The sequence below is a fragment of the Heteronotia binoei genome, chromosome 2, assembly GCF_032191835.1.
Source record: "Heteronotia binoei isolate CCM8104 ecotype False Entrance Well chromosome 2, APGP_CSIRO_Hbin_v1, whole genome shotgun sequence".
NCBI lineage: Eukaryota > Metazoa > Chordata > Lepidosauria > Squamata > Gekkonidae > Heteronotia > Heteronotia binoei.
This window is the reverse complement of record NC_083224.1, coordinates 190,571,225-190,597,228: the sequence shown is the minus strand read 5'-3', so window position 1 is coordinate 190,597,228 and position 26,004 is coordinate 190,571,225. Positions and strand designations below refer to the sequence as shown.

General features: G+C 47.2%; 1 protein-coding gene across 1 annotated transcript in view; it reads right to left on the bottom strand.

Moving 5' to 3' along the window:
- Positions 1–19,334, bottom strand: part of LOC132567730 (guanine nucleotide-binding protein subunit alpha-15-like) — a 77,268-nt gene extending 57,934 nt beyond the window's left edge. The window contains exons 1-2 of the mRNA XM_060233417.1: positions 19,190–19,334; positions 5,439–5,623 (exon numbers count right to left, since the gene is read on the bottom strand). Of these exons, the coding sequence (XP_060089400.1) occupies positions 5,439–5,623; positions 19,190–19,316 (312 nt within the window). The 5' untranslated portion in view covers positions 19,317–19,334. The remainder of the gene's footprint in view (positions 1–5,438; positions 5,624–19,189) is intronic.
- Between the last annotated feature and the right edge of the window lie 6,670 nt (positions 19,335–26,004).

Genomic DNA, 26,004 nt, shown 5'->3' with positions numbered 1-26,004 from the left:
CAGAGTTGCATGGTTCCACCACTGCTAGTTAGCAGCATGCATGCCCCCCCCACATGTGTGCAACTGGCCACTGGCAGTGTGGACTCGTCCCATCCAGGGCCAGGTTGGCCAATCTCACAGTCACATACACCTGTGCATAGCTTTCCATTGGCCCCAGCTTTCGTCGGCCGCCATACAAAGACACGGAGTACTAGGTGGGAATGCTGGGCACATGTACATCTGATGACAGCACTGCATGTGACAGTCTGCACAAGAGGTGTTCCGTTGTCCTGCAGTCTCCAAGGCCAATGTCCCCTGCGCGCTGTGGATTCCTTTGAGCAAATATCCGGCTGCCTTAGCCACTGGCATTAAAGCTGTGAGCCTCTGCATGCTGTGGGGTCATCCTCCCAGAGATTTGGTCAAAATGTGTGACCTGGAGGCTGACCATCCGAAAGCTACTGCTCCCGAACGTCACGCAGAGGGAACACTGCCCAAGACTAGTCGCAATGGGAAGGCCCACCCTAATGATGATGTCATTCGTCCCCTGCAGATCATGGACGGGTTCGCGGCTCTTGGCTTCCCGCACTGCATTGGGGCCATGGATGCCATGTCCCGATAAAAGCCCCTATCCACAAGACCAAAGATTTTGTGAACACGAAGGATTCCTACTCCGTGATGCTGCAGGGAACCGTGGATCACACCAGCCGATTCATTGATGTGTTTGTGGGCTACATCGGATGGTTCCACGATGCAAGTATCTTTTAGTAATCCCACATCTGCTGAGGGACGGATGCGGGAGAATTTGAGCCCAACAACCAGCATGCTGTTGTAAGGCCACTTGTTCGACTGCCAAAAAAGCTGTGGACAGTGAACTGTGATATCAAGCTGGCGATCACGTGAAGGTGAATCTTCCGTTGAAGCGAAGATCTGAGGTTGGACTCTGCTCTGCGAAACAACCGTCGGAGTTTTCGCACCCTTTGAAGATTGGAAATCTCTTTGGCATTGGAAATGACATTCTCTTAGTGGGACCTCTTGTTTTTATTCACTGTGATACCGCTGTATGAATTGTTGATGCTTATGCCCTGACGTGCTGGAATCTGTCAACCAAGGTCTATGTATGTATTTGTGGGTTTTGGCATAGTTGGTTACACTCTACTTACGTGTCCATGTGTTGGCTGGTATGAGATGTGTGGTTGGGGTGAGGGGGGCCCCGAGCCACCCGTACATCCAGAGTGCATTGGTGTGAGCAGGAGTGGTGGGCCATATGCCGGCTGATCTGGGTGGTGCCAGAGGGGTGTGTGCATCAAGGGAGGAGCCAGCCATCTGCCCATGGAGGGCCACACTCATGCAGACCGCCTGAGGAAATGGTTGGGGATGTTGCGAGCAGGCATCACTGCTAGACATCAGGAAACCCCCAGCCAAGTCCCAGGGCCCCCCGTGTGGGACGCTGCAGGGAGCAGTGACACGATGGGAGGACTGGGCACCAGCAGAGGGGGTCACAGGGTCTGGATGAAGTCAAGAAGCACGAGGGAGTGCCCAGAGCTTAGGAGGTGGCACTAGACAGCAGCATACATATGTGGGGAGGCCGGGAGCGGGTGGGAGGCATGATCATCCAGGGCAAGCTGCCTAACAGTAAGGTCGGGTGGGGGCATACCAGGACGAAGAACAAGAGTGCCCATAAGAAACCAGGAGGGAGTCTCCAGTGCCCATTGGATGTCCTCGGTGAGATGAGTGCACACCGACTCCCATGGGCCCCACTGAAATGCATGGAGGCATACAGTAGTTGCATCGAATAGCTGGCCTGGAGAATCCTGAGTCCTGTAAGTGCCATCGGGACAGATTCCCTGTGACCTCAAAATAGTCATGTGGTATCTTGGTGGCTCTTGCAAGTCCTCACAAGTCTGTTCATACAAAGAGAAAAAAGCAAGTATATCTCACCTATCCTTATAGGTTGGAAACGTGTGTCAAAAGTCCACGGTGAAGCATCTTTCTGCCAGGCTGCACAAGGGGCTGGCAAGTCCACAGCATTTATCATCCCGTCTGCCTCAGCTGCCCAGAAGTCAGTCAAGTGGCTGGCATCTTCTTCACAAACAGCCAGACAATTCATTCTCACCAGCACCTCTCAGGCCAAAATCACAAATTGCTTGGTCATTGGTCTGGTCTCTCAGGACTATGGATCCAACAGGCCAATGGCCATTTGGGGTGTCTCAGCAGCTCCTCTCTGTCTGTCCCTTCTCATACAGACGAGTCCTCCAGTTCAAAAGTTTGAATCCACAACCTCACAGATGCTGTGAGATGCTCTGTCATACCAGTTAAAATCCAAGGTCTGGAGGGTCTGCTCCTTATCTGGAGAGCCAGTTTGGTGTAGTGGTTAAGTGTGTGGACTCTTATCTGGGAGAACCGGGTTTGATTCCCCACTCCTCCACTTGCACCTGCTAGCATGGCCTTGGGTCAGCCATAGCTCTGGCAGAGGTTGTCCTTGAAAGGGCAGCTGCTGTGAGAGCCCTCTCCAGCCCCACCCACCTCACAGGGTGACTGTTGTGGGGGAGGAAGGTAAAGGAGATAGTGAGCCGCTCTGAGACTCTTCGGAGTGGAGGGCGGGATATAAATCCAATATCATCTTCTTCTTCTTCTTATCTGGCAGGTCAGGGTCTGAGGGTCCTTCTGCCATTTCAAAAGTCTAATTCAGCTAGTCCAGAAAATAACAAACTCTCACAGCCAGGTGCAATATTTTCTTGTACAGACTTAAAACAGGAACTGGACTTAAAGACAGATCCAAGCGAGCAGCCGTGTTGGTCTGAAGCAGTTGAACAAATCAGGAGTCAAGTTGCACCTTTAAGACCAACAAAGTTTTATTCAGAACGTAAACTTTTGTGTGCTAAAAGCACACTTCTTCAGACAAGGGGATCACCTGATCCCCACATTCTGAATAAAACTTTGTTGGTCTTAAAGGTGCAACTTGACTCCTGCTTTGGACTTAAAGACATTAGACTCATCTGACCACTGCTCACCATCCAAATCCAGGCAAAGGACTTTTGTTAGGGGAGAGCAACTGCAGAACAAAGTTTCAAAAATCCTGAGTGAGACTGCTCTCACTCTAGTCTTGGTATCCTCCCCCAGTCCTTTAAGTCTATCCCAACAGCTCAGGAGCAAAAGGACAAGCCTCCCAGTCTTTCAGGAAATTAACAAGAAAAATCAACCTTGCAGACTGAGGCTGTGTTCAGACAGCCCATATGATGCGCAGTCATTACTCCTGAGGAACGGATTAGAATTGTCCGTTGAGACATCCATCAGGAGTCTGGAAGGCATCAGCCACCAGTTGTCACCCATCTTCTCCACGGATCTTCTCTGGAGCAGAAAGATCCATTACAAACTGATCCAAACACAAATCAGTAGGTGGTCACTGGACCAAGGTTCTGGAATTAGATTTGAAGTCGGTGAAGGGAAAACCCACAAACAAGTAAAAATACAATAAGTAAGACAAGGTGCCAAGTTACCAGATGTTATTCCCTCTCAGGTTGAAGGTGGAGAGGTGGCATCCCATCCTGTTCTCTTTGATTCTTTGCTGCTGCTAGCTTGTTGTTCAAAAAAGGCTATGGGGCTTGCGGGAGAGGGTATTGCAGTGATCACCACAAGTGATTTTTTTTTCTCTACTGTTTTGTAGAAAATCTTGGTTAGCAGCTCAGGATAGTGCACTTTTATATAAAGAAATATTAATTTGTTGTTCCATAATTGCCACTGAAAGGCCCTGTCTCCTGTATCCGCCAAACAAGCACCTTTGTATAAAGATTTTTATTAGTCTTCCAGAAAAATAAAGGGAACAGGGGAAAGGGAAGTAGAAAATTAGAGATGCAAAAAACAATGCTAGTACAATCTAATCTTCATGCAAATGCTTCCTTGAAAACCGGTATTATCAAATGTTGTTATCGCTTTAAACTATATCACTAAGATCTAAATGGAATATTTTAGTGATTGCAAGTCTTCATTTGAATTATCTGTTTAAACTTACATTTCTAATATATATATATATGATATCATAATATGCGTTACAGGAGATAGGAGATAAGAGTTCACACCAAAGAATCTTAAGTGTCTAACCAGACATATAACTTCACCCAGTATTTTCTTGCTTCTTCCTTAGACTTCACAGCAAGCAACTGGGATAAGTAGTCCATCTCAGCACCTTTGAACATATATATGAACATATGAAGCTGCCTTACACTGAATCAGACCCTTGGTCCATCAAAGTCAGTATTGTCTTCTCAGACTGGCAGCGGCTCTCCAGGGTCTCAAGCTGAGGTTTTCCACACCTATATGCCTGGACCCTTTTTTGGAGATGCCAGGGATTGAACCTGGGACCTTCTGCTTCCCAAGCAGATGCTCTACCACTGAGCCACTGTCCCTCCCCATAATTGGACATTCAGGAGGGCCTGTTTTTGTGATCGTAATTCCCAGGCAGGAATGTATATTGGAGAAGACAGTCCTTTGGATATCTTGGTCCCAACACATGTAGGTAGGGTTGCCAACTTTGATTTGGAAAATACCTGGAAATTCGGGAGGTGGAGCCAAGGAAGGCAGGGTTTGTGGAGGGTATAGTGCCATAGAAGTCACCTTCCAAAGCAGCCATTTTCTCCAAGGGAACAGATATCTGTAGTATGGAGATCAGCTTTAATTCTGGGAGATCTCTGCATGCCACCTGGAGTGGCAACCCTACATATAGGGTCAAAACCAGCACCTTGAATTGAGCTCATAAACAGATTTGTAGCCAGTGTAACTACTGTAATATCAGGGTCACATGCTCTCAATAGTTGGTCCCAATTTGCAGTCTAGCCACAGCATTCTGCATTAGCTGCAGGTTCTGAACACTCTTTAAGGGTAGCTCCAAGTAGAGAGCATTGTAACTCTCTCAAAAGTTGTTTGAGTTACTCATTGTAACTTCCTTAAAAGATCTTTGAACTACTCAAAGCTCTGACCTCCCCCAAACAGGAAAGAGGAAGATTCTGTCAACAAGTTTCTAAAACAAAAGTCCAGTCTAGATGCTCTGCTATTCCTCCACACAGGTGCCACAATCCTGAGAATTATCTTTCCAAGGGTAAGAGGAACGCAAGAAAATCCCCATTTCCCATGCACCCAGACAGCCAAGATATTGGAACCACTCTGATCCCAGTTGTGGGATGGATGGATGGATGGATGGATGGATGGATGGATGGATGGATGGATGGATGGATGGATGGATGGATGGATGGATGATAGAAGATAGATAGATAGATAGATAGATAGATAGATAGATAGATAGATAGATAGATGATAGATAGATAGATAGATAGATGATAGATAGATAGATAGATAGATAGATAGATAGATAGATAGATAGATAGATAGATAGATAGATAGATAGATAGATAGATAGATATTGGGCTAGGTGCCCTTTTGTTCAGATCCAAGCTATTCTGACTTACCATGTTCTCCGACTGAGCATAAGGGATCTGAAGGGTCTCCATAGCTTTGATCATAGCCTGTATGCATGAGAAGATGTTCTGATACACCACCTTGGCAAACCCTTTCCGGTCCTCTTCTGAGAAGCCCACACCATGGATTATCCGCATCTGTTTGATGAAGGTGCTTTTCCCACTCTCTCCAGTACCTAACGGAAATCATATAAGAAGATATACACACATTTCAGGGAACCCTAATTTGCCGGGCAAAGTCTCTGCTCTTCAGCCTATTCAGAGGATGCCTTTTCCAAAACATTTAAAAGTGTGCACAGGAGTTCCCATTCCCATTGCTAAGATCTTTTGCCCATAACATCTAGAGCAGGGGTCCACAACCCCCAACCCTGTGGTACTGGTCTGTGGCCTGTTAGCAACCGGGTCGCAGAGTGAAACAGAGCAACCCTACCAACCCTTTCACTGAAAGATGCAGAGCAGCCTTGCTGCCCCTTTTGCCTGCCTGGGACCAGGGCATATTAAAGAGGCAGCGTGGCCTAGCTCTGAAGCACCACGTCTTCCATCTACCCAGGTCCTGGGTGGGTGAAAGTGGCATTGTGGCTGTGAACATTGCCTACCCCTTATTTAAAGACCCCCAATGGGGAGCAGGGACAGGGCAGGGGGCCGCCTGGGGTGGCAAAAAAACCCAGCATATCTTCCTCCACCAGTCCATGGAAAAATTGTCTTCTACAAAACTGGTCCCTGGTGCCAAAAAGGTCTAGAGCGTGGGTTCCCAACTTGCAGGATTCTGGCACAGGGTGGTGGGCACAATTGCAAAATGGCTGGCACAAGAGGTGGAGCTAATCAATAAATGTCAGGGAGTACAGTCATACAGAAGTCTAGTAGCAACTCTTCAAGCTATGTTGGTGAACCTTTTGTATAGAGCAAGGGTCTGCAACCTATGGCTGTGGAGCCAAATGTGGCTTAGGAGAGACCCAAAAATAAAATGAAATCTTTGTGCTCGGGTATATTGGAGAAGAAAGTGGGATGTCAGAATAACCAGTATGTGAAATGAATGGTAGGAAGTGATTTTTATGGAATTAAAGATACTTTACAGAAATGGAGAAGAGACAGCAGGACGACTGCCAATGATTCAAGTACAAACCATGAGCAGATTTATGCTAGTGCTCCAAAGCAATTGTGCATAGCACTTTTTGTGAATATGTATAACTTATTTTGAGATTTTAGTACTTCCTGCTAAAGGTCTTGCAACAGCCACTGTTCAGGCTGCACAACATGTTAATTTTATGTCAATTATCATTAATATTAAATTGCATATATTCCTTTATGCAAATGGTACATGGCGCTCTGAAGTCAGCCCTGTGTGTTTTGAGATGCAGTCCTTGATAAATTAAACATTGCTTTTTAAATAAAAGGTGTGGGGGCGGGGGGAAGTTTGCCAACTTTCCTAAAGACTGATTGAATAAACTGTATGAACTTAGGCTAGCCAAAGATGCTAAAATCAACAATGTTCAGAGTAAGGAAAAGAGCAAGGACATGACAGGCCGTTGTGAGGGCAGGAAAGTGAAATTGTAACAGGTAATGAAGAGAAGGCAGAACTGCTCAATCCCTACTTTTCCTCAATCTTCTCTTCTGAGGGAAACAGTGCTCAACATGGCAAAAACAGAACATACAATGAGAGAAGGGAGTTGCAACCTAAGATCAGCATAGGGGGTAGTACATAAACACTTAGTTTCTTTAAATGAGCCAGATGAACTGCATCCAAGGGTACTAAAAGAGCTTGCAGATGTAATTTCTGAGCCTCTGGCTCAGAATTTGAGAATTCTTGGAGATCAGGAGAAGTGCTGGAAGATTGGAGGTGGGCAAATGTTGTCTTCATCTACAAGAAGGGGAAAAAGAGGTACACATCAGCTTGATGTCTATATCTAGAAAAGTTTTAGAACACATCAAACTGTCAGCCCTGGAACATTTAGAAAGGATGGCTGTGATTACTAAGAGTTTAGTGATTACTAAGACATCGTTTATCTTGATTTCAGTAAGGTTTTTGATAAGGTTTAACATACTATCTTTGTTGACAAGGTGGTAAAATGTGGTTTGGATCCTGTTACCGTTAGGTGGATCTATAACAGGTTGACAGATTGCACCCAAAGAGTGCTTGTAAATGGTTCCTCATCCTCTTAGAGAGGGGTGACAAGTGGAGTGCTTCAAGGATCTGTCCTGGGACCTGTTTTGTTCAACATCTTTATCAATGACTTGGATGAAGGAATATAGGAATTGCTTATTAAATTTGCCGATGATACTAAATTGGGAGGGGTTGCAAACACAGAAGAAGACAGAAACAGGATACAGGATGACCTTGAGAGACTGGAAAACTAAGCTAAAACCATTAAAATGAATTTTAACAGGGATAAATATAAAGTTCTGCATTTAGGTAGGAAAAATCCAATGCATGGTTATAGGATGGGGGAGACTTGTCTTAGCAGTAGTATGTGCGAAAAGGATCTAGGGGTCTTAGTGGACCATACGCTGAACATGAGTCAACAGTGTGATGTGGTAGCTAAAAAGGCAAATGTAATTTTGGGCTGTATCAACAGACGTAGTGTTCAGATCACGTGATGTGATGGTATCGCTTTACTCTGCTCTGGTAAGACCTCACCTGGAGTATTGTGTTCAGTTTTGGGCACCACATTTTAAGAAGGATTTAGACAAGCTGGAACAGGTCCAGAGGAAGGCAAAGAAGATGGTGAGGGGTCTGGAGACCAAGTCCTATGAGGAAAGGTTGAAGGAGCTGGGCATGCTTAGCCTGGAGAGGAGGCAGCTAGGGTGGCCAGACCGTCCCGGTCACCCGGGAATGTCCCACTTCTGGGTCCTAATTCCCGCCTCCCGACCTGCCTATACCGGGACCATTACAAGTCCCGGTTTAGCCAGCGAGAGGAGCCGGGCATGGGCGGGGCCAGGAAGCGGGGGGAGGCTGCGCTGCTGCTGCCTCTTCTCCGTAGCTGCTCCTCTGAGATGGGCTCAGCCTGAGCCCATCTCGGAGGAGCAGCTGCGGAGAAGCGTGGCAAGCCCCGAATCTGGGTCCTTCTAGGACCCTGAGCAGCAATGCTGGAGGAGCAGGAGCAGGCCGGACTTGCGCCCCGCCCCTCCACTCCCTGCAGGGGCAAAGGCGGCATGCGTGGGCCTGCTTCACTTCTCCGCCCGGCCCCTCTGCTGTGCGGGCGGCAAGGGGCATGCTGGGCCGGCCTCGGAGGAGAAGGAGGCGGCCGGAGGAGGAGGAGGCGGCATGGCTGCGGCGGAGGCGCGCTGGCCTTCCGAGCCAAGGACTTGGTAAGTCCGGGGGTGATGCGGAAGGTGGGAGGGGAGCTGTGCTGCGCTGGTAGCCGAGGGAGAGGCCCTCCTCGCCTTCCCTGCTGGCCCTAGGCTTCCCAACCCCCCCCCCTTCATCCCCCGGTGGGTCTCCAGAAATCAGGAAGCGGGGTGGGGGTGGGGGCTGGAGGGGGGGAGAACATACCTGTAGGGGTAGCAGTTTGTAAAATGCCTGCCCCTTTAAGGCTGGCCTGGGCAGGAAGGAGGAAACAGGAAGGGCTTCGGAGAACGGCCCCTCCCTTTCTTTGCTTTCGTTTTCACAGCAGGCAGAGGGAAGAAGACCAAGTGCGGTAGGTGTTTGTGTGTGTGTGTGAGAGGGAGGGGGCCCGGGGCAAGGAGGGGTGATTCCTTGGTATGGAGGCCCTTCCCCCCCTTTAGAAAGCGTGTGTGTGGGGGGGGGGAGGGAAATGTCTACTAGGCACTCTATTATTCCCTATGGAGAACAATTCCCATAGGGAATAATGGGGGATTGATCCGTGGGTATTGGGGGCTCTGGGGGGGCTATTTTTTGAGGTAGAGGCACCAAATTTTTAGTATAGCATCTAGTGCCTCTCCCCAAAATACCCCCCAAGTTTCAAAACGATTGGACCAGAGGGTCCAATTCTATGAGCCCCAAAAATGGTGCCCCTATCCTTAATTATTTCCTATGGAAGAAAGGCATTTTAAAAGGTGAGCTGTCCCTTTAAATGTGATGGCCAGAACTCCCTTGGAGTTCAATTATGCTTGTCACATCCTTGTTCTTGGCTCCACCCCCAAAGTCTCCTGGTTCCACCCCCAAAGTCTCCTGGCTCCACCCCCAAAGTCCCCAGATTTTTCTTCAATTGGACTTGGCAACCCTAGCTGGCCCGGCCTCCACAGGGTTTAAACTGGCACTGATATGAACTTTGGAACTGTACTCAGATCAGCTCTGATGCCTAGAAACTACCTCTGTGTGCTTGCTGTGTAATAGCACTCAGGATAGTCCTCTTCAAGCTTCAACATCCAAATTTCCAGGAATTTCCAACCCAGAGTTGGTAACCCTAGCTCTACCACAGATTTAGGAGGTCTTTGATTGCTGATTTAGGAGGTCTTTGATTGCTGGGGAGGGGGTCAGTAGTAGGAAGTACCCATACAGGGAGCACATACATTGAAGGTGGAGGTATTGTGACTCAATTCACACCCTACATTTTTTATAAACATGGCACTTAGGTATGCATTTTGCAGGGACAAATGTAGTCATATTCTAATATGTTAAATGTGCCTATTTGCAGTGTTTGGTTTAGCATTCCTTGTTAACTGAACTTTCCAGCACTTATGGTAGATGCATTTCTCTGATGCATAAAATACATATATGTTAGACAATAATTTACATGGAATTTCCATCTCATTATAAAACATTGGGTGTAATTTTGCATAACTAAAGGTAATGGATTGGGCATGCAATAAAAATCCCAGTTTTATTTGATCATTACTTAAGTCCTTTCTTTCATATTTGCATAGTGGCATGATAAGAGTTATAATTTGCTTTGTTTTAATTTAGTGTCAATAAAATTGATTCAGACATCTGTTTCCAAAACAGAAAAAAGTGTTGTTTTTCCAACATGAATTTTTAAAGTAAAAGATTGCCTGCTTCTTTTAAATTTTGCCCCAGAGGTTTTACTTTAAGAGCATATTCCTACAGCTGCAAACCTGGTAGAAATTTGCAAAGTCCCATCCACTCCAATTATCTAATTAACATTGACCAGAGTTTTAATATTGCTGCTTGGTAATTCCATTGGCCATTCCATCTAAGAATTGTACACAAATTTTAAGTCAGCAGCCAATATGGTATTCCTGCAGCACAGATTAGTAAAGCTGCAGTACTACAGTCCAAGCCCTCTGTTCACGACCTGAGTTTGATCCTGGCGGAAGCTGGGTTCAAGTAGCCAGCTCAAGGTTGGCTCAGCCTTCCATCCTTCCGAGGTCGGTAAAATGAGTACTTTCTGGGGGGAAAGTGTAGATGACTGGGGAAGGCAGTGGCAAACCACCCCGTAAAAAGTCTGCCATGAAAAACATTGTGATGTGATGTCACCACAGAGTCAGAAATTACTGTTTTGGAGAATTTGTACCAGTATACCATTAACGTACTACAGTAGCAATTTCTGAAGGTGTGTAAAGTGGAACTAAATTTATTGTGCTTGGAGCATGAGTAGATGGAAAAATTCAGTTGAAAAAAGGAGGCAAATAACAAGGAACATGTTCAGATACTTGATAGCTCACTATAGGAGCAAGGGAAGACATGTACTGAAAGTATATATAATACTGAAATCTGTTGGTTATCTTACAGAATGCAACTAATGGACATGTAGTTTTACTACTTGTGATTGTGGCTTTGGAATTACTGTCTAGAAAGCTCCATTAAGTTCTGTATGGTCAGTAACAATAATAAAGTTAAGCACTTTAAAATTAAGCATTGATGCATGCCATTTAAGACCATGCTTAACTATTTAATTGAAGTTAATAGGACTGAAGTGTTTAGCTCTGGCTAGATTGTGCAAATATATCAGTGTCTTTGCAAATGTTAAAATGCTTCCCAGCTATGGATCTCTTGATTAAGGGTATGCAAACCCCCTCCCCCCATATTTCTTGGTTCAGGTCTATAGGATTAAAAAAAATCCAGTATTTCTGAAAAATCCCAGATCCCAGTATCGGTATGGTATTTGGATCCTGGATTCTTCAGAAATCCCAATTTTTTCTGGGTCCAATAGACCCAAGAAGAAAAATATCTGTAGTTTTAAAAAAACCCGCCCTGACTCTGGGGCTTCTCCTTGCAGCATGGTTTAAATTGTGCTTAAAGAAAAACTGGCCCCAGGATCTGCTTGTGGCAAGGAAGGAGATCACTCCTTGCTGCACACTGACTTGGCTGGGAGTGCTTCTCCTGGAGAAGCTATCCCCAGGATCCATCCTTCCTTCCTTCCTTCCTTCCTTCCTTCCTTCCTTCCTTCCTTCCTTCCTTCCTTCCTTCCTTCCTTCCTTCCTTCCTTCCTTCCTTCCTTCCTTCCTTCCTTCCGTGGCTCTCAAATATCCGATGTTCATATCTTGCGGCTCTCAAACATCTGACCTTTATTCTGTGTTGCTCTTTTGTTAAGCAACTCTGGCCACCCCTGGAGTAGACAATACTGACTTTGGTGGACCCAAGCACTGATTCAGTGTAAGGGAGCTTTGTGTTTGTGTCTTCTGGTGCTTTCAGACATACCACCCAAATCCTTTCAGCAAAGGCCAGATAGGAGTTATGGGCAGTGTTTGCCTGCAGTGCAATTTTGTTCTCAAATCCTGTATTTACTTCATCAGTATATGGGATAAGGCACTTTCTCAACTGTGCTGCATAATGCAGCCTATTTATTTTGTCCTGTTTGCTCTGTTGGCTCTATCTGCGCCACCTTCATCACTTTCGGGGTGTGGATCCCCCAGTGGGGTGGTCTCCCGACTCCCTCCGCCGGCTGTTTCTGATAGCCCTGCGCCCCCTCTTTCATTTGATATGTGTCCCGTGCGGATGCCACCCTCCCGCCGGGAGATGCCGCAAAATGAGCCCCCTTGAGGCTTATGGCGGCAGGGCTTGGGGGAAGCGAGCTAGACTGCTGTTCTTTTGAGGGGTCATAGAGTGTTTCGAGCCCGTCCCTGTGGCATCGGTCCCATCATTGTGGGGCCCAGGGGGCCGGCGCAGCGGCACGCTGAAGCAGCCTGTCGGTCACTTCCGGGTTCCTGTCCTGCATCTCGACCTGTGTTATTAGTGACAGGCTGCTTCGGCGTGCTGCTGCGCCGGCCCCCTGGGTCCCACAACGATGGGACCGATGCCACAGGGGCGGGCTCGAAACACTCTATGACCCCTCAAAAGAACAGCAGTCTAGCTCGCTTCCCCCGAGCCCTGCCGCCATAAGCCTCAAGGGGGCTCATTTTGCGGCATCTCCCGGCGGGAGGGTGGCACCCGCACGGGACACATATCAAATGAAAGAGGGGCACAGGGCTATCAGAAACAGCCGGCGGAGGGAGTCGGGAGCCCACCCCACTGGGGGATCCACACCCCGAAAGTGATGAAGGTGGCGCAGATAGAGCCAACAGAGCCAACAGGACAAAATAAATAGGCTGCATTATGCAGCACAGTTGAGAAAGTGCCTTATCCCATATACTGATGAAGTATATACAGGATTTGAGAGCAAAATTGTTTCCGGCGGTGATATTTGGGGGATTTTTAGGGACGTCACAGGAAGTGCTGTGAAGTCACTTCCTGTTTCCGGCAGTGGCATTTGGGGGAAATGATGTCATTTGGGGGAAGTGATGTCAAAGGAAGTGATGTCACTTCCTGCTTCCGGCAGGTGGCGCAGGGGGGGAAATGATGTCACAGGAAGTGATGTCACTTCCTGTTTCCGGCAGGTGGCGCGGGGGGGGGAATGATGTCACAGGAAGTGATGCCACTTCCTTTTCCCGGCGGTGGCATGACGTCACTGGAAGTGACGTCACTTCCTGTTTCCGGCGGCGCGCGCGCTTCGCGCGCGCACCCCTACCTTCCCCCTCCCCAAGGTGTCCCTGGCTGGCCTTCAGACATTATGGCCACCCTAGAGGCAGCTGAGAGGTGACATGATCACCATCTTCAAGTACTTGAAGGGCTGTCATATAGAGGAGGCGAGGCGAGGGTAGGCTGAGGGGAAGGTGCCCCTATCCTTCATTATTTCCTATGGAGGGAAGGGATTTAAAAGATGTGCGGTCCCTTTAAATGTGATGGCCAGAACTCCCTTCCAACTCTATGATTCTATTATTCTAAGGGGCTGGGCTGCTCATGCACTTAGAGGTGTTTGGTGCTGGCACTTCCTTGTAGCTAGGGCACCAAAAATCCTGGCACCGGCACTGTGCACGTGTGATCATGCCAGTTGACTCCAGAGGGTAGGGGTGGCTAGGGCACATCAAATTGCTTGTGTGATCACACCTTTAGTCTAATCTGATTTCTGAATCAATTACCTTTAGGGAGCACAGAGCTTCCAGGGTACCAATCTCTAATTTAGGGTTACAATATTTTGAAAAGCAAAAAAGAGGGCATATTTCCTAACTACTTCAAACAAGTGATCACAAATTGGGCACTTCCATACATACTAAATAACACACTTTCAATACACTTTGTAACTGGATTTTACTGCATGAAATGGCAAAATCCACTTGCAAATGGTTGCTGAAGTGGATTGAAACAGCTTTATTTAGCGTGTGTGAAAGCTGACAAATCTTATTTTAAATATCCCAACTATTTAAGATGCAGTCATTGCTTCTAACTAGGAATGTTTCCAACCTTTCAACCCCAAAAGATGACATTTTCATCAGTTTTTAAAAAGAGTCCAAAAGTGGAGGGACACCAAAAAAGAGGACATGTCTTCTAAAAAGAGCACATCCAGTAACCATATTTAATTTAAAGCTTGTGCCCCTTTTCTATTTGATTGTGGGCAACTGGGATATAGAGAATCTCTAGGAGAGTCAGAGTGGGGAAATGGATGTTCTTCAGTCCAGAGGGCAGCTGCCTCAGAGCCTTTTCTCTCTCACCCCACAGCCACCACAGCAAGATAATCCTCAACAAGAGATCATAGTAATTTTTGAATAGACTGGCGCTATGTGTAAATTTTCAAGGATTTCTTTAGTATAAAGGTAACTTTGTTGTCCACAATTAATATGACACGCTGTGGATTACTCTATTGAAATGCTTAATGTTTTCAATACTATTAAGTTTAGCTTGGTGTCCAGAGACCAGATCCAAGACTGGTTTTAAGACCAAATAAACAGTAAAGTGGCTAAAGTCGCAGATTTGCAACACTTGTTCAGAGTAGTGAAAACCAGGGAGGACTGTTAGGTGCTCCAGGCTGGGTGCACAATGTGGCATATGAGATTCAAGGTGTGTAAGTGCAAAGTACATTGGAGCCAAAAATCCTATCTATAAATATACCTCAATGGGATCCAAATTGGTGGCAACAGAAATCTTGGAGTCATGAGATAACATTGAAAATGTCCACATTGTAGGGTTCCCAAGTCCAATTCAAAAAATATCTGGGGACTTTGGGGGTGGAGCCAGGAGACTTTGGAGGCAGGGCCAGGAGACATTGGAGGCAGAGCTAGGAACAAGGGTGTGACAAACATAATTGAACTTCAAGGGAGTTCTGGCCATCACATTTAAAGGGACTGCACATCTTTTAAATCCCTTCCCTCCATAGGAAATAATGAAGGTGCACCTTCCCCTCAGCCTAGCCTCGCCTTGCCTCAGCGGCGCCGCTCGCCCCAAGCCCCCCAGCCCTGGGCCGCTGCTGCTCCCGGCACATGCCTCACTCCGCTCCTTCGCTCGCTCGCTGACAACGGGGGTCGGGGAGGGACGACACAGCACGGGAGGCAGGGAAGGCGGAGGTTCTCTCACGCCCAAGCAGGCAGCGCCGGCCCCCGTGGGAGAGAGGGAGGGAGGGGAGAAAAGCGGGAGGGCGAGGAGGAGGAGAAGAAAGGTTGGGCTTACCTTGGGAAGGCGCACGAGCCGGACTCCCGCCTCACCTGGCCTCGGCGGCGCGTGCCCCCCGCTGCTGCGGCAGCACCTATTTGTCTACAAAAATGACCCCTGGCCCAATCTCCCCCCCCTCTCTTCCATCATTCCTGAGGCAGGGCTCCCCTTCCCTCCCCTCTCTCTCTCCGCAAGTGCCTGGGCCAAGGCAAAGCCACACATCTGGGCCAAGTGCGGAGGGGAGGGGAGGGGGAAGTGAGGAAGATGAAGGTGGAAGAAGCGGAGCCGGTTGCCATTGGCGACGTTGAACTCCCAGCCTGCTAATGAGGACCAAAAAGAAAGAAAGAAAAAAAACGCCAGGTAGGGCCAAGAAAGGGGGGGGGAAGTCAGAGGAGGCCACTCTGCTGGGAGAGGAGAGGCTCCCGGAGGCACCGGGAAACAAAGGCCGGGCAGCCCAGGCAGGCGTCCGGCCAGCGCCCCCTCCTCTCCCCGCCCCGCTTCTCTTCTCCTCTCCTCTCCTCCTCCGCTGCCTCCTCCCACCTGGCCACTCGGTGGTGGGCTTCCGAGTCGGGGGGGCGGGGACGAGGCTCCGCACTGCTGCCGCCGCCACGGGTTGGGATTGTGGGCCTCGGCTGGCAGCCTCTTCCTTCACCGGAGCCTGGTGGGACGGAGGGAGAGGAGACCCTTGGCTCTCTCCTCAGGCAGCCTCTAGCTCGGGCTGTGGCAGCGGGCAGCAGCTGCTGCCTGTGCCTGTGCCTGGGCCGGCGGCGCTGGTGTTGCTGCGACAGTGGCACAAAACGTTACCTGCTGCCGCCCAATAATAAGGACTAGGAAACCCATTGGGGAGAGTGGCACCAAAATTGGCACCGTTTTTCCCCCCACTTCCGGATTTTTGGAGAGCGGGGGAGGAGACTGCAAATTCGGGGGGGTTGGGAAGCCTATTACATTGTGTGACTGCAATAAAAAAGGCAAATGCTATGCTGGAGATTATTACAAATTGAAAACAAATCAGCTAGTATAATAATGCCCCTGCATAAATCCCTGGTGCGGCTTCATTGGAATATTGTGTATGGTTCTGGTCACTGCACCTCAAAAAAGTAAAATTATTAAGGAGAGGATGGAACACCTTCCCTCTGAATAAAGAGTAAATGAGATGTTTATCTCATTACATATACTAACCCATCTTCCACTATATTTTAATGTATTCTTTTCTCTAATGGCAAACTAGAATTATGTTTATATGTATGTTACATGTTTAAATCAAACCTCTGAGAAACCTATGCCCTCATTTTAACCCAGAGCTAACATTACAACTGAGGGTGCTTCACACATGCTAAATAATGCTGTTTCAATCCATCTCAGCAACCGTTTGCAAGTGGATTTTGCTGTTTCATGCAGTAAAATCCAATTGCAAAGTGCATTGAAAGTGTGTTATTTAGTGTGCAAAAGTGCCCTGACCACACCCAGGATACTTAATGGGTTTAGTACATGGACATCAGTCTGCTATTCCAATTTAATTACCCTTTGTTGTTTTTTCAGCCCAGTTAACATAAACGAACAAACACCAGACCCCAACTTGTGACTCTTTTAATCTGCTAAAAACATTTCCATGATTCTGCATGTCAACTCACTGCCCACTTTCTCTATATTTAGGACTGTTGGCCATTCCATACTATTGTCTGATGAAGTGTGCTTCTAGCACACGAAAGCTTCTGTTCTGAATTAAACTCTGTTGGTCTTAAAGATGCAACTTGACTCTTGCTTTGTTCTACTGCTTCAGACCAACACAGCTGCCCACCTGGATCTAAAGAGTAAAGAAGTTAGGGCTCTTGAGCTTGGAGAAACAATGATTGAGAGGTGACATGACAGAGGTTTACAAAATTATGCACGGAATAGAGAAGGCAGAGAAAAAAAGTAGTTTTCTTCCTTTCTCACAATATAAAAACTTGTGGGGTGCTCAATGAAATCAACCTTTATATAAAGGAAGTACTTTTTAACCCAAAGAATAATTAACAGGTGGAATTCATTGTTGCAGGAAGTGGTGGCAGCCACAAACACAGACAACTTCAAGAGGAGATTGGATAAATATACGGAGCAGAGGTCCATCACTGACTATTAGCCACAAAGTATAAATGGAACACTCCTGGCCAGTGATGCTCTGTATTCTTGATGCTTGGCGGGCCATAGTGGGAGGGCTTCTGGAGTTCTGGCCCCACTGGTACACCTCTTAAAGGAACCTGGGGTTTGGCCACTGTGTGACAGTGTTGGACTGTATGGGTGTTTTCGCACTCACGTTTTACTGGCGCCACGACCCTCCTCACGCCGGCGAATCTGCATGGATTTCGCACCAGAAGCGCCGGCGCACCCAGAAGCGCCGGCTACTTCCGTCGCTAAGCCAGCGCAAACGTTTTCCTGCATCTTTGCGATTTCCGTTTGCGCTGGCTTAGCGACGGAAGTAGCCGGCGCTTCTGGGTGCGCCGGCGCTTCTGGTGCGAAATCCATGCAGATTCGCCGGCGTGAGGAGGGTCGTGGCGCCAGTAAAACGTGAGTGCGAAAACGGCCTATGTGTTGGCCTGATCCAACATGGCTTCTCTTATGTTGGACTGTATGTGTTGGCCTGATCCAACATGGCTTCTCTTATGTTCTTGTTTACTACAACAGTCATGCTTTTGAGTCACAACTTTTATCTTATCCTGCACCCCAGACAGCAAGAACACAGATCTGTATTACAACAGTGATGTTGCCATTTGCAGCTCTCTACTGTATTAGGCATAATTCCACCTGAACAATTTTTAACATGTTTCCTATTTAAATTTAATCAGTATGTCACACAATTTTCATCAGTATGTCACACAGTACCATGTGGTATGGTAATAAAGTTATGAATTATGCCTTCAATTATCTTAAAGTTTATTTCAACTCTCCAACCCAAATTTTATTTTCTTTTGCCATTCGGTGTGCAGAAATCCCCAATACCTGCAAAATTTACCATTTTCCTACAAGTTGCTCTTCCAAAATCTTTTCGTTTAAGTCAAAATAGCTGGGGAGGCATTCAGAGGGTGCGCACAGAGAGGGATGAATGATGACAATTTCCACAGTAATGAAATTCCCAGCATTGGTTTTAAAACTACATGTTATGTGAAATTTTCCACAGTAGATTTTTCCTCACCAGGTGCAAACCCAAAGTTTTCTCCTACTTACCCTGGGTTTTTGGAATCCAAAGTTTTAGCAAGTTGTGAAAATACAGGGTAAGAAGGAGGTTTGTGCCTGGTGAGGAAAAATCTACTGCGAAAAATTTCACATAACACAGTTATTAAAGTATCAATGCCGGGAATATTACTACATCAGAAATAGTCACTGATTACACACACACACACACTCACACACACCCCAAAGAAGACACCTCTACTGGCTGGGTAAAATATAAGTATTTTCCCCATTATGGTTAAGAGCAACTTATAGGGAGGAACAATTGGAAAAGGGAAAGGGTTAAATATCCTTCTATCTCTGGTGCCTCCCTCATCAAATTAGCACCCCCACCATCACCACCAAAAAAGAAAAAAGGAAAAAACCAGAAGACCCCATTATAGAGCCTTTCAACTAAAATGTGTGAATGTTGTATGTTATAACAGAGTGGAGGGCTAACACAGTTCTCCAAGGGAACTAACTGTTATTGTCTGGATATCAGTTGTAACAGAGGCCCCACCAGCAGACTGGCAACCCTACCCACCCAGCTCAGCAAGGTCTACTCTGACTGGCAACAGCTCTTCAAGAGAAAGTCCCTTCCCAACATCCACTACTCAAGATAATTTTTACTGGGATGGCAGAAATTGAACTTGGGACCTTCAGCAGGCAGTTGCCCGTGGCCCTAACCACTAAGCTGCAGCCTCCTCCTTCTCTTGCTCTGGAACAAAATACTCACCCAGCAAAAGTAACTTCAGCTCCTGTTTTTCACGCTTCTTTTGCTCTTGAAGAAGTCGGTTAATTTCTTTATCAATTGCAATAGCATTTTTTTCTTCTTCCGACAGAAAGCAGGAACACCAGACCATGATGAATGGAGGAGGTGCAAAAAAATCAGAGTGTTAGGGGGGCAAAAAAATATTTGGAACACAAAAGTGGGCCCACGTTACAAATGTTAATTTCTTCCTGTAAGGGGGGATCCAGCCAAGAGATCAAGTTTCAGCAGCATAGGAAGTTGATCAGAGAAGCTTCCAAAGATCCACCAGTGGCAGCTTCGTGAATCCCAGTGGTAACCAGAGCCTTAGTTGAAGAAAACAAAATTTCCCAGCTGAGATAAGCCCTAACTCACATCAATTTCCCCCTAAGAATCCACCACTCCCTGCCAGGCTTCCACTGCAGATGAATCTGCCCTTCCTTGCTGCTCAGCAGAACTACTATATCACGCCTTTCACATTCCAAGTCTACTGTTCATCAACACTGCCCTCCAGGAACTTTCGAGAACAAGAAATTAGGAGTCCGTTTCTTTAAAAAGAAAAGAGAAGATTCAACATGAACTTCCAAACACGTGCCATCACATTACACCATTTTGCATAAATACAGCATGCATCTCTGTGTTCTATCAAAACCTGGTTCTTTCTGTAGCTTTAGGGTTGCTTGCTTATCCTACCAAAGGAAAACCAAAACTCCCCCCCCCCTCAGTTCAACAGTATGTCTTTTTTTAAATCACGTGCTCCACTAAGAATGTAAACTCAGCTACTTCCAAGCCCCACTTATGTCACTCTGCAAAGCCAGCTATGCCTGGAACTGCCTCTCTCTCGTCTTTCAGAGTCCTCTTCAAGACCACCCCAACCTAGCATTGCCAAGTCCCTCAAAGCCTGCAGGATGGCAGGTCCAAGTTGGGAAACTCCTGGAGAGTTGGTGATGGAGCCTGGGGAGGACATGGACCTCAGTAAGGTAAATGCCATAGAGTCCATCTTCTAAGCATCCCTTTTCCTCAGGGGAACTAATCTCTGTAGTATGAAGATGAACTGTAAATTCCAAGGAATCTCCAGGTCCCACCTGGAGAAGGCATCCCTAATTGGGGCCTGAGGAGGACAAGGACAATAGGGGTACAGTGCCATAGAATCCATCTTCCAAAAAATCTATTTTCTCTGGGGGGGAATGATCTCTGTAGTCTGGAGACCAGCTGTAATTCCAGGGAATCCCCAGGTCCTGCCTGGAGTCTGGCATCCCTACCCCAGCCACACGTTGCTGGCTGGTCCCCAATTTTTATTTGGCAACCCCTTATCTCTCTCCTTCTTTCTGCATGCCCGATCTCCTTTAACAGGTCCCAGGTGAATCCTGTCTGGTCCCAAAAAGAACCAGAACCTTCCAAGTGTTAATCTTCCAAGCATAATAGCTCGGTCACTGGTCCCACTGGAGAGAAACCGTCAGAAGAAGAAATCCAAAGAATCCCCATGATTCTGGTAGCACTGGCTACCAGTTACATACCGAATTTGTTACAAAGTGCTGGTCATTACCTTTAAAGCCCTATATGGCCGTGGACCTTCCTACCTTAGGGACCGTCTCTCGCCGTATGAACCCCAGAGAGCACTGAGGTCAGCAGGGAAGGACCTGCTGACTATCCCAGGGCCGAAGGAAGCAAAGCTGCAGAGTACCCGTACTCGGGCTTTCTCCGTTCTAGCTCCACACTTATGGAACCAGCTCCCAGAGGAAGTGCGGGCCCTGCGGGACTTTGACCGATTCCGCAGGGCCTGCAAGACCATCCTCTTTGGTGAAGCCTTCACCGACTAAAAACTGAGAGACTGCTTAAATGTTTTGTCATCTGTCGGAATAGCACCACAATGTTAATTTTATTGTTTACTGTTTTTAGAATTTTAATCAATTGTTACCTATTGTTTAAATTATTGTATAATTTGTTATATTAATTGATGTTGTTAGCCACCCTGAGCCTGCTTTGGCGGGGAGGGCGGGATATAAATAAAATGTATTATTATTATTATTATTATTATTATTATTATTATTATTATTATTATTATTATTATTATTATTATTATTATTATTCTGCTTCCTGGGGGGAGTTGAATGCATCCTAGCATCAGTCCCTGCCATTAGAAGGTGAGAAGCAGGAAAAGCCTGAGGGAGCAAAGCAGAGAACAGGCTGAGATGCTGCAAACTGACAGGGATGAACAGAAGAGGAAGTTCCTATAAGGATGGGAGGCTGGAAACCCAATGTATCAAGGCAGAGAACCAGGTCAGTGATGATGACACTCAAAAGGTTCCCAGAGAAATCACGAAATAGGACTCTGGGGCATCAGCTGGAGGGACTGCAATCTGAATTCTCCTGTGGCTGATAATCCAGGGGACCTCTGGACAGGCAATGAATTCACAGTTCTTCATGATATACCACGGGGGGAAGGGGGTCCTCAACTTCTTTATGCCTGTGGGGGAATTCTGACACAGGGTATGGGTGCAGCCACAAAATGGCTGCCTAAAGAGGCAAAGCCAGTCACAAAACAGCCTTCAAAGCTTCCCTTCAGTCACACAATGAAGATACTGATCCTGTGGTGGCACCTGCTGCCAAAATACATTTTAAAAATCTGCACGGCCAATCAGATCTCTAATGGCCAGTCAGAAGCTGGTCCTGCCCACTTTATAACAACACTTGGCAGGCAACAGGAAAGGTGTCTGCAGGCACCGAAGCACCCATGGGTGCCACGTTGCAGATCTTAGAGCTAGAGGGACACCCACAATTTTAGGACAAAGGAGAGTCTCTCTTCCTTTGGAGGAAGTAGAGCTCTGGGGCTCCTGTTCAGGACAAGCCAAGAGGCCCAGGGCTTCCTCCCAACAAGAGAAGCCTGCGGACTAATTCCCCCTGAACAGTGCCTTTGGTTCCAGTAAGTCTCCTCCCAGCCCCCATCCTCCATACCAAACCTTTAATGGCATAATAGATTCAAATAAAAATACACAGAATATAAAAAATTAAACATTGGAGATAAAATCAAAATGAAACCGAGCTTACAGATGCATTCAAACATGGTCAGAATTAAATTTAAGGATGTCAGCCAGAAATTTTGCCACAGCCTCACTAACCTCAGTATCACTCAATAAATACTAACAGGGTGGCAGAATAGACAAATCTGGGGGAAAAGAAAGCTTGCCAAATAAATCTTTACAGAGGTTATGGTAAAAAGAACAATCAAGCAATATATGCTGGATTGAGTCAGGAGTATTTGCTCCACAGGAGCAAAGTCTGTCGGCTAAAGGGACTCGCTGATATCTCCCTTGTAAAACTTTGGAGGGAAACGCATTTAGTCTAGCCAACATAAATGCCCTACGATGACTTGGAATGGTTAAATTTAATTCTGATAATTGGGCATTTTGCCACAGAAAGCATAGAGACCTAAGGAAGCTGGAGAGCAAATATAAGGGTCAGTTGGCCGTAATTTCGTTTCCTCCAATTCCCACAGTCTCAATTTAATACATCTGAAGATATATGACTCATCAGAGGTAGAAAAATCATCTACCTCTAACCCCAATTGATTGAGTTTGGACAGAAGCACTGCTGTCCAGGAAGAAATATATGGGTCTCTTTTCATACAATCAAGAAGGCTGTTAGGATCTGTTCTAAAGTGAATTTTGAGCCAGAATTTAAACACTGCAATCCAGGCTTTTGTCTCCACCAAAGACTGACCCACTTCAGAGCAGAGAGCAAAGTAGGACACACATTTTGGCAAACCAAGAATTTGTCTAAAGAATGAGGCTTGAGTGCCCTCCACTTTTCTGGTAAAAGCTGAGATCCATATAGGGATACCATAGAGAATTTGGGCAAGCGTTTTGAACACTTTAATTGCTGCTGGAACTAATTGGTTGCCCCTTGCAAAGAAAAACTGTTTAATTTGAGCAGCTGAACATTTAGCCAAGTTGACGGTGTTGTTACGATGTGAAACCCAGCTTAACTTGTGATGAAAAGTGATCCCCACAGCCCCCATCCTATTTGCTCACCGACATGGCTAAGATGTACAAATACACCAGACTTCCCCAGCCCTCACACACAGAAAAGTTCTTCCTTCTTTGACATCCACTAGAACCTTGTCTGGCCCCACCCAGGAGTACACCACCACATTTGCTGATCAGCAACTGTTGTTGCAATGCTTCTTTCTCAACTTTTGCCTCCTCGTCAGAGTCTCCAAGACACAGAAAGGATGGATGATTCACAGGCAAACAAAGAAACCCAGTTCAACCGATCCTCTGAACCGAGTTCAATCGAGCCTTCTGGCTGTAGTTTACATTCATTTCTTTGGAACCTTACAACATGAATCAATGAGGCCACAAGCAACCTTTCATTTCAGAAATGAAAACACAAATGAAACAGCAGCAATAAAACACAGCAGATCAAAATGGGACCCTAAAAAAAAGAGAAAGAAAGCAAAAACCACAGCCTAACACCATTCTTTCAACCCGCATCATGGCATTAGAGATGCTCCCCAAAGCTGTCTCAAGTAGGGCAACCCTTGGAATACAAGGACTGATTCCTCACTGGCAGTTGCTCCACCCAATCAATTCCCTGCCAGTTGCTGTGTGAGCAACTTTTGATCTGTGGCTATCTCCCATTCCCCTTACAGCCACCGGATCTGGTTTTTTGAACATCCAGTCACTGCAGGGGGAATAGGAGGTAGGCAGACCCGTAGCTACGAGGGGGCCTGTAGGGGCACAGCCCCCTGACTGCTAGGCAGGGCCCCCTGACTTGGGGCCCCTAACCAGCCTCCAGTGCCTGGGCTGCATCCTTCTCCATTCTGCCCTCATCATACACTGTTGCTTCTGCTTGCTTAGGGGAGTGATCATACACAGTTGCTTCTGCTTTCCTTAGGAGCCAGAAGAATTCTCTGACCTCTCAGCAAGCAGAAAAAACAGGGCACTTTCGGAGCCCAGGACTAAAACTTAAGCTCCCTGTTGCTTCTGCTTGCTTAGGGGCTGGAAGAAATCTCTGACCCCTCAGCAAGCAGAAACAAGGGGGCACTTTTGAAGCCCAGGACTGAAAGTTAAGCTCCATGTTGTTTCTGCTTGCTTAGGGGCTGGAAGAAATCCCTGACCCCTCAGCAAGCAGAAATAACGGAGCACTTCCAGTGCCCAGGACTGAAAGTTAAGCTTCGAGTTGCTTCTGCTTGCTTAAGGGCTGGAAGAAATCTCTGACCCCTCAGCAAGCAGAAACAACAGGGCACTTTTGGAGCCTAGGACTGAAAGTTAAGCTCCCTGTTGCTTAGGGGCTGGAAGAAATCTCTGACCCCTCAGCAAGCAGAAACAATGGAGCACTTTCAGTGCCCAGGACTGAAAGTTAAGCTCCCTGTTGCTTTTACTTGCGTAGGGGCTGGAAGAAATCTCTGACCCCCCCCAGCAAGCAGAAACAACGGGGCACTTTCAGCGTCCAGGACTGAAAGTTAAGCTCCATGTTGGGCTGACGGTGGGCTAGAGGGTGCCTGCAAGAAGAGGCCGTTCTGGCCCTCAAGTGGGGCAGTGGGGGTAGGGGGAGGATGGCTCCCTTGCAGGTAGGACAGGGTAAGGTAGGCTGGTGCACACAAGTGGAGGTCCTGGCTGCAATCTGCGGCTGGGGATCAGTGGAAAGGTGATGTTCACCTGCAGAGGTTTTCTGGCCTGGTCTCACTGGCCACCTGAGCGAGGGTGGGAGCTGCACTTGGGCAGCCTCGGCTCGCCCTCTGACAGGAAGAAATCCGAATTGGAAGTCTTGTAGCCCCAGAAGTCAGTTGCAACTTGGTGGCACCTTCCACGCCCCCCCCCCTTGTCCCGCCTAGCTGGATCATGCTACAGGTAAGGGCAGGAGACCGTGTGGTACGTATCTAAACCTCTGAGTGGCTCCCCACCAGAGCTGCGAGAGCTGGAAAGGGATCACCTTGGGGCAGCTGTGGGGAGGGGGGGAGGCTGTATGGCAGCGAGCTGGCAGCTTTCCTCCTCAGCGGTGGTAGGAGAGAAGGCCATGGAGGTTGGGGCCACTATGTGCCCCCTGAAAAAAATCAGGCCCCCCCAATTCTTCAAATTCTAGCTACGGGGCTGGAGGTAGCTGTGGATAAAAGGTGCCCATGCTGCAACTGGTGTGGAATTGATCGCTTGAGCCAGCTCAAGCAGAAGCCCAGGGTCGGAGCAACTGCCAGTGAGGAATCGGTCAAGGACTCAGGTGAATGTTGGAGTGAGCAACTCAGAATGCCTCGACACTGGGGGTCACTACATCACTCTAAGGATGTATAGGTGTTATCTCCATGGAATGCTTCTCCTTGGGTGCATTCATACTACAAACACTTTTTGCAACTGGATTTTTGCTATTCTTACACAGTAAAAATCCAGTTGCAAAATGCATTATTTAGTGTAGTGTGAACGCACCCTTTGTCTTAACCTGGGAGTGGCCCTCTACCTTCTCCTCTCTCTCATTTTGTACTCTCACTTCATTCACAAAGCCTTCCATGGAGACACACGTCTCTGCAGGTCTATCCTGTAGATACAATGGCCTCATACTCCCACACATGTGACGCTGAACAAGCTGGCCATTGGTGATAGAGAAAGGCTTCTTTCTCTCCTTTCCACTGCAACCTGAATGTGAACATATGAACATATGAAGCTGCCTTATACTGAATCAGACCCTTGGTCCATCAAAGTCAGTATTGTCTTCTCAGACTGGCAGCGGCTCTCCAGGGTCTCAAGCTGAGGTTTTTCACATCTATTTGCCTGGACCCTTTTTGGAGATGCCAGGGATTGAACCTGGGACCT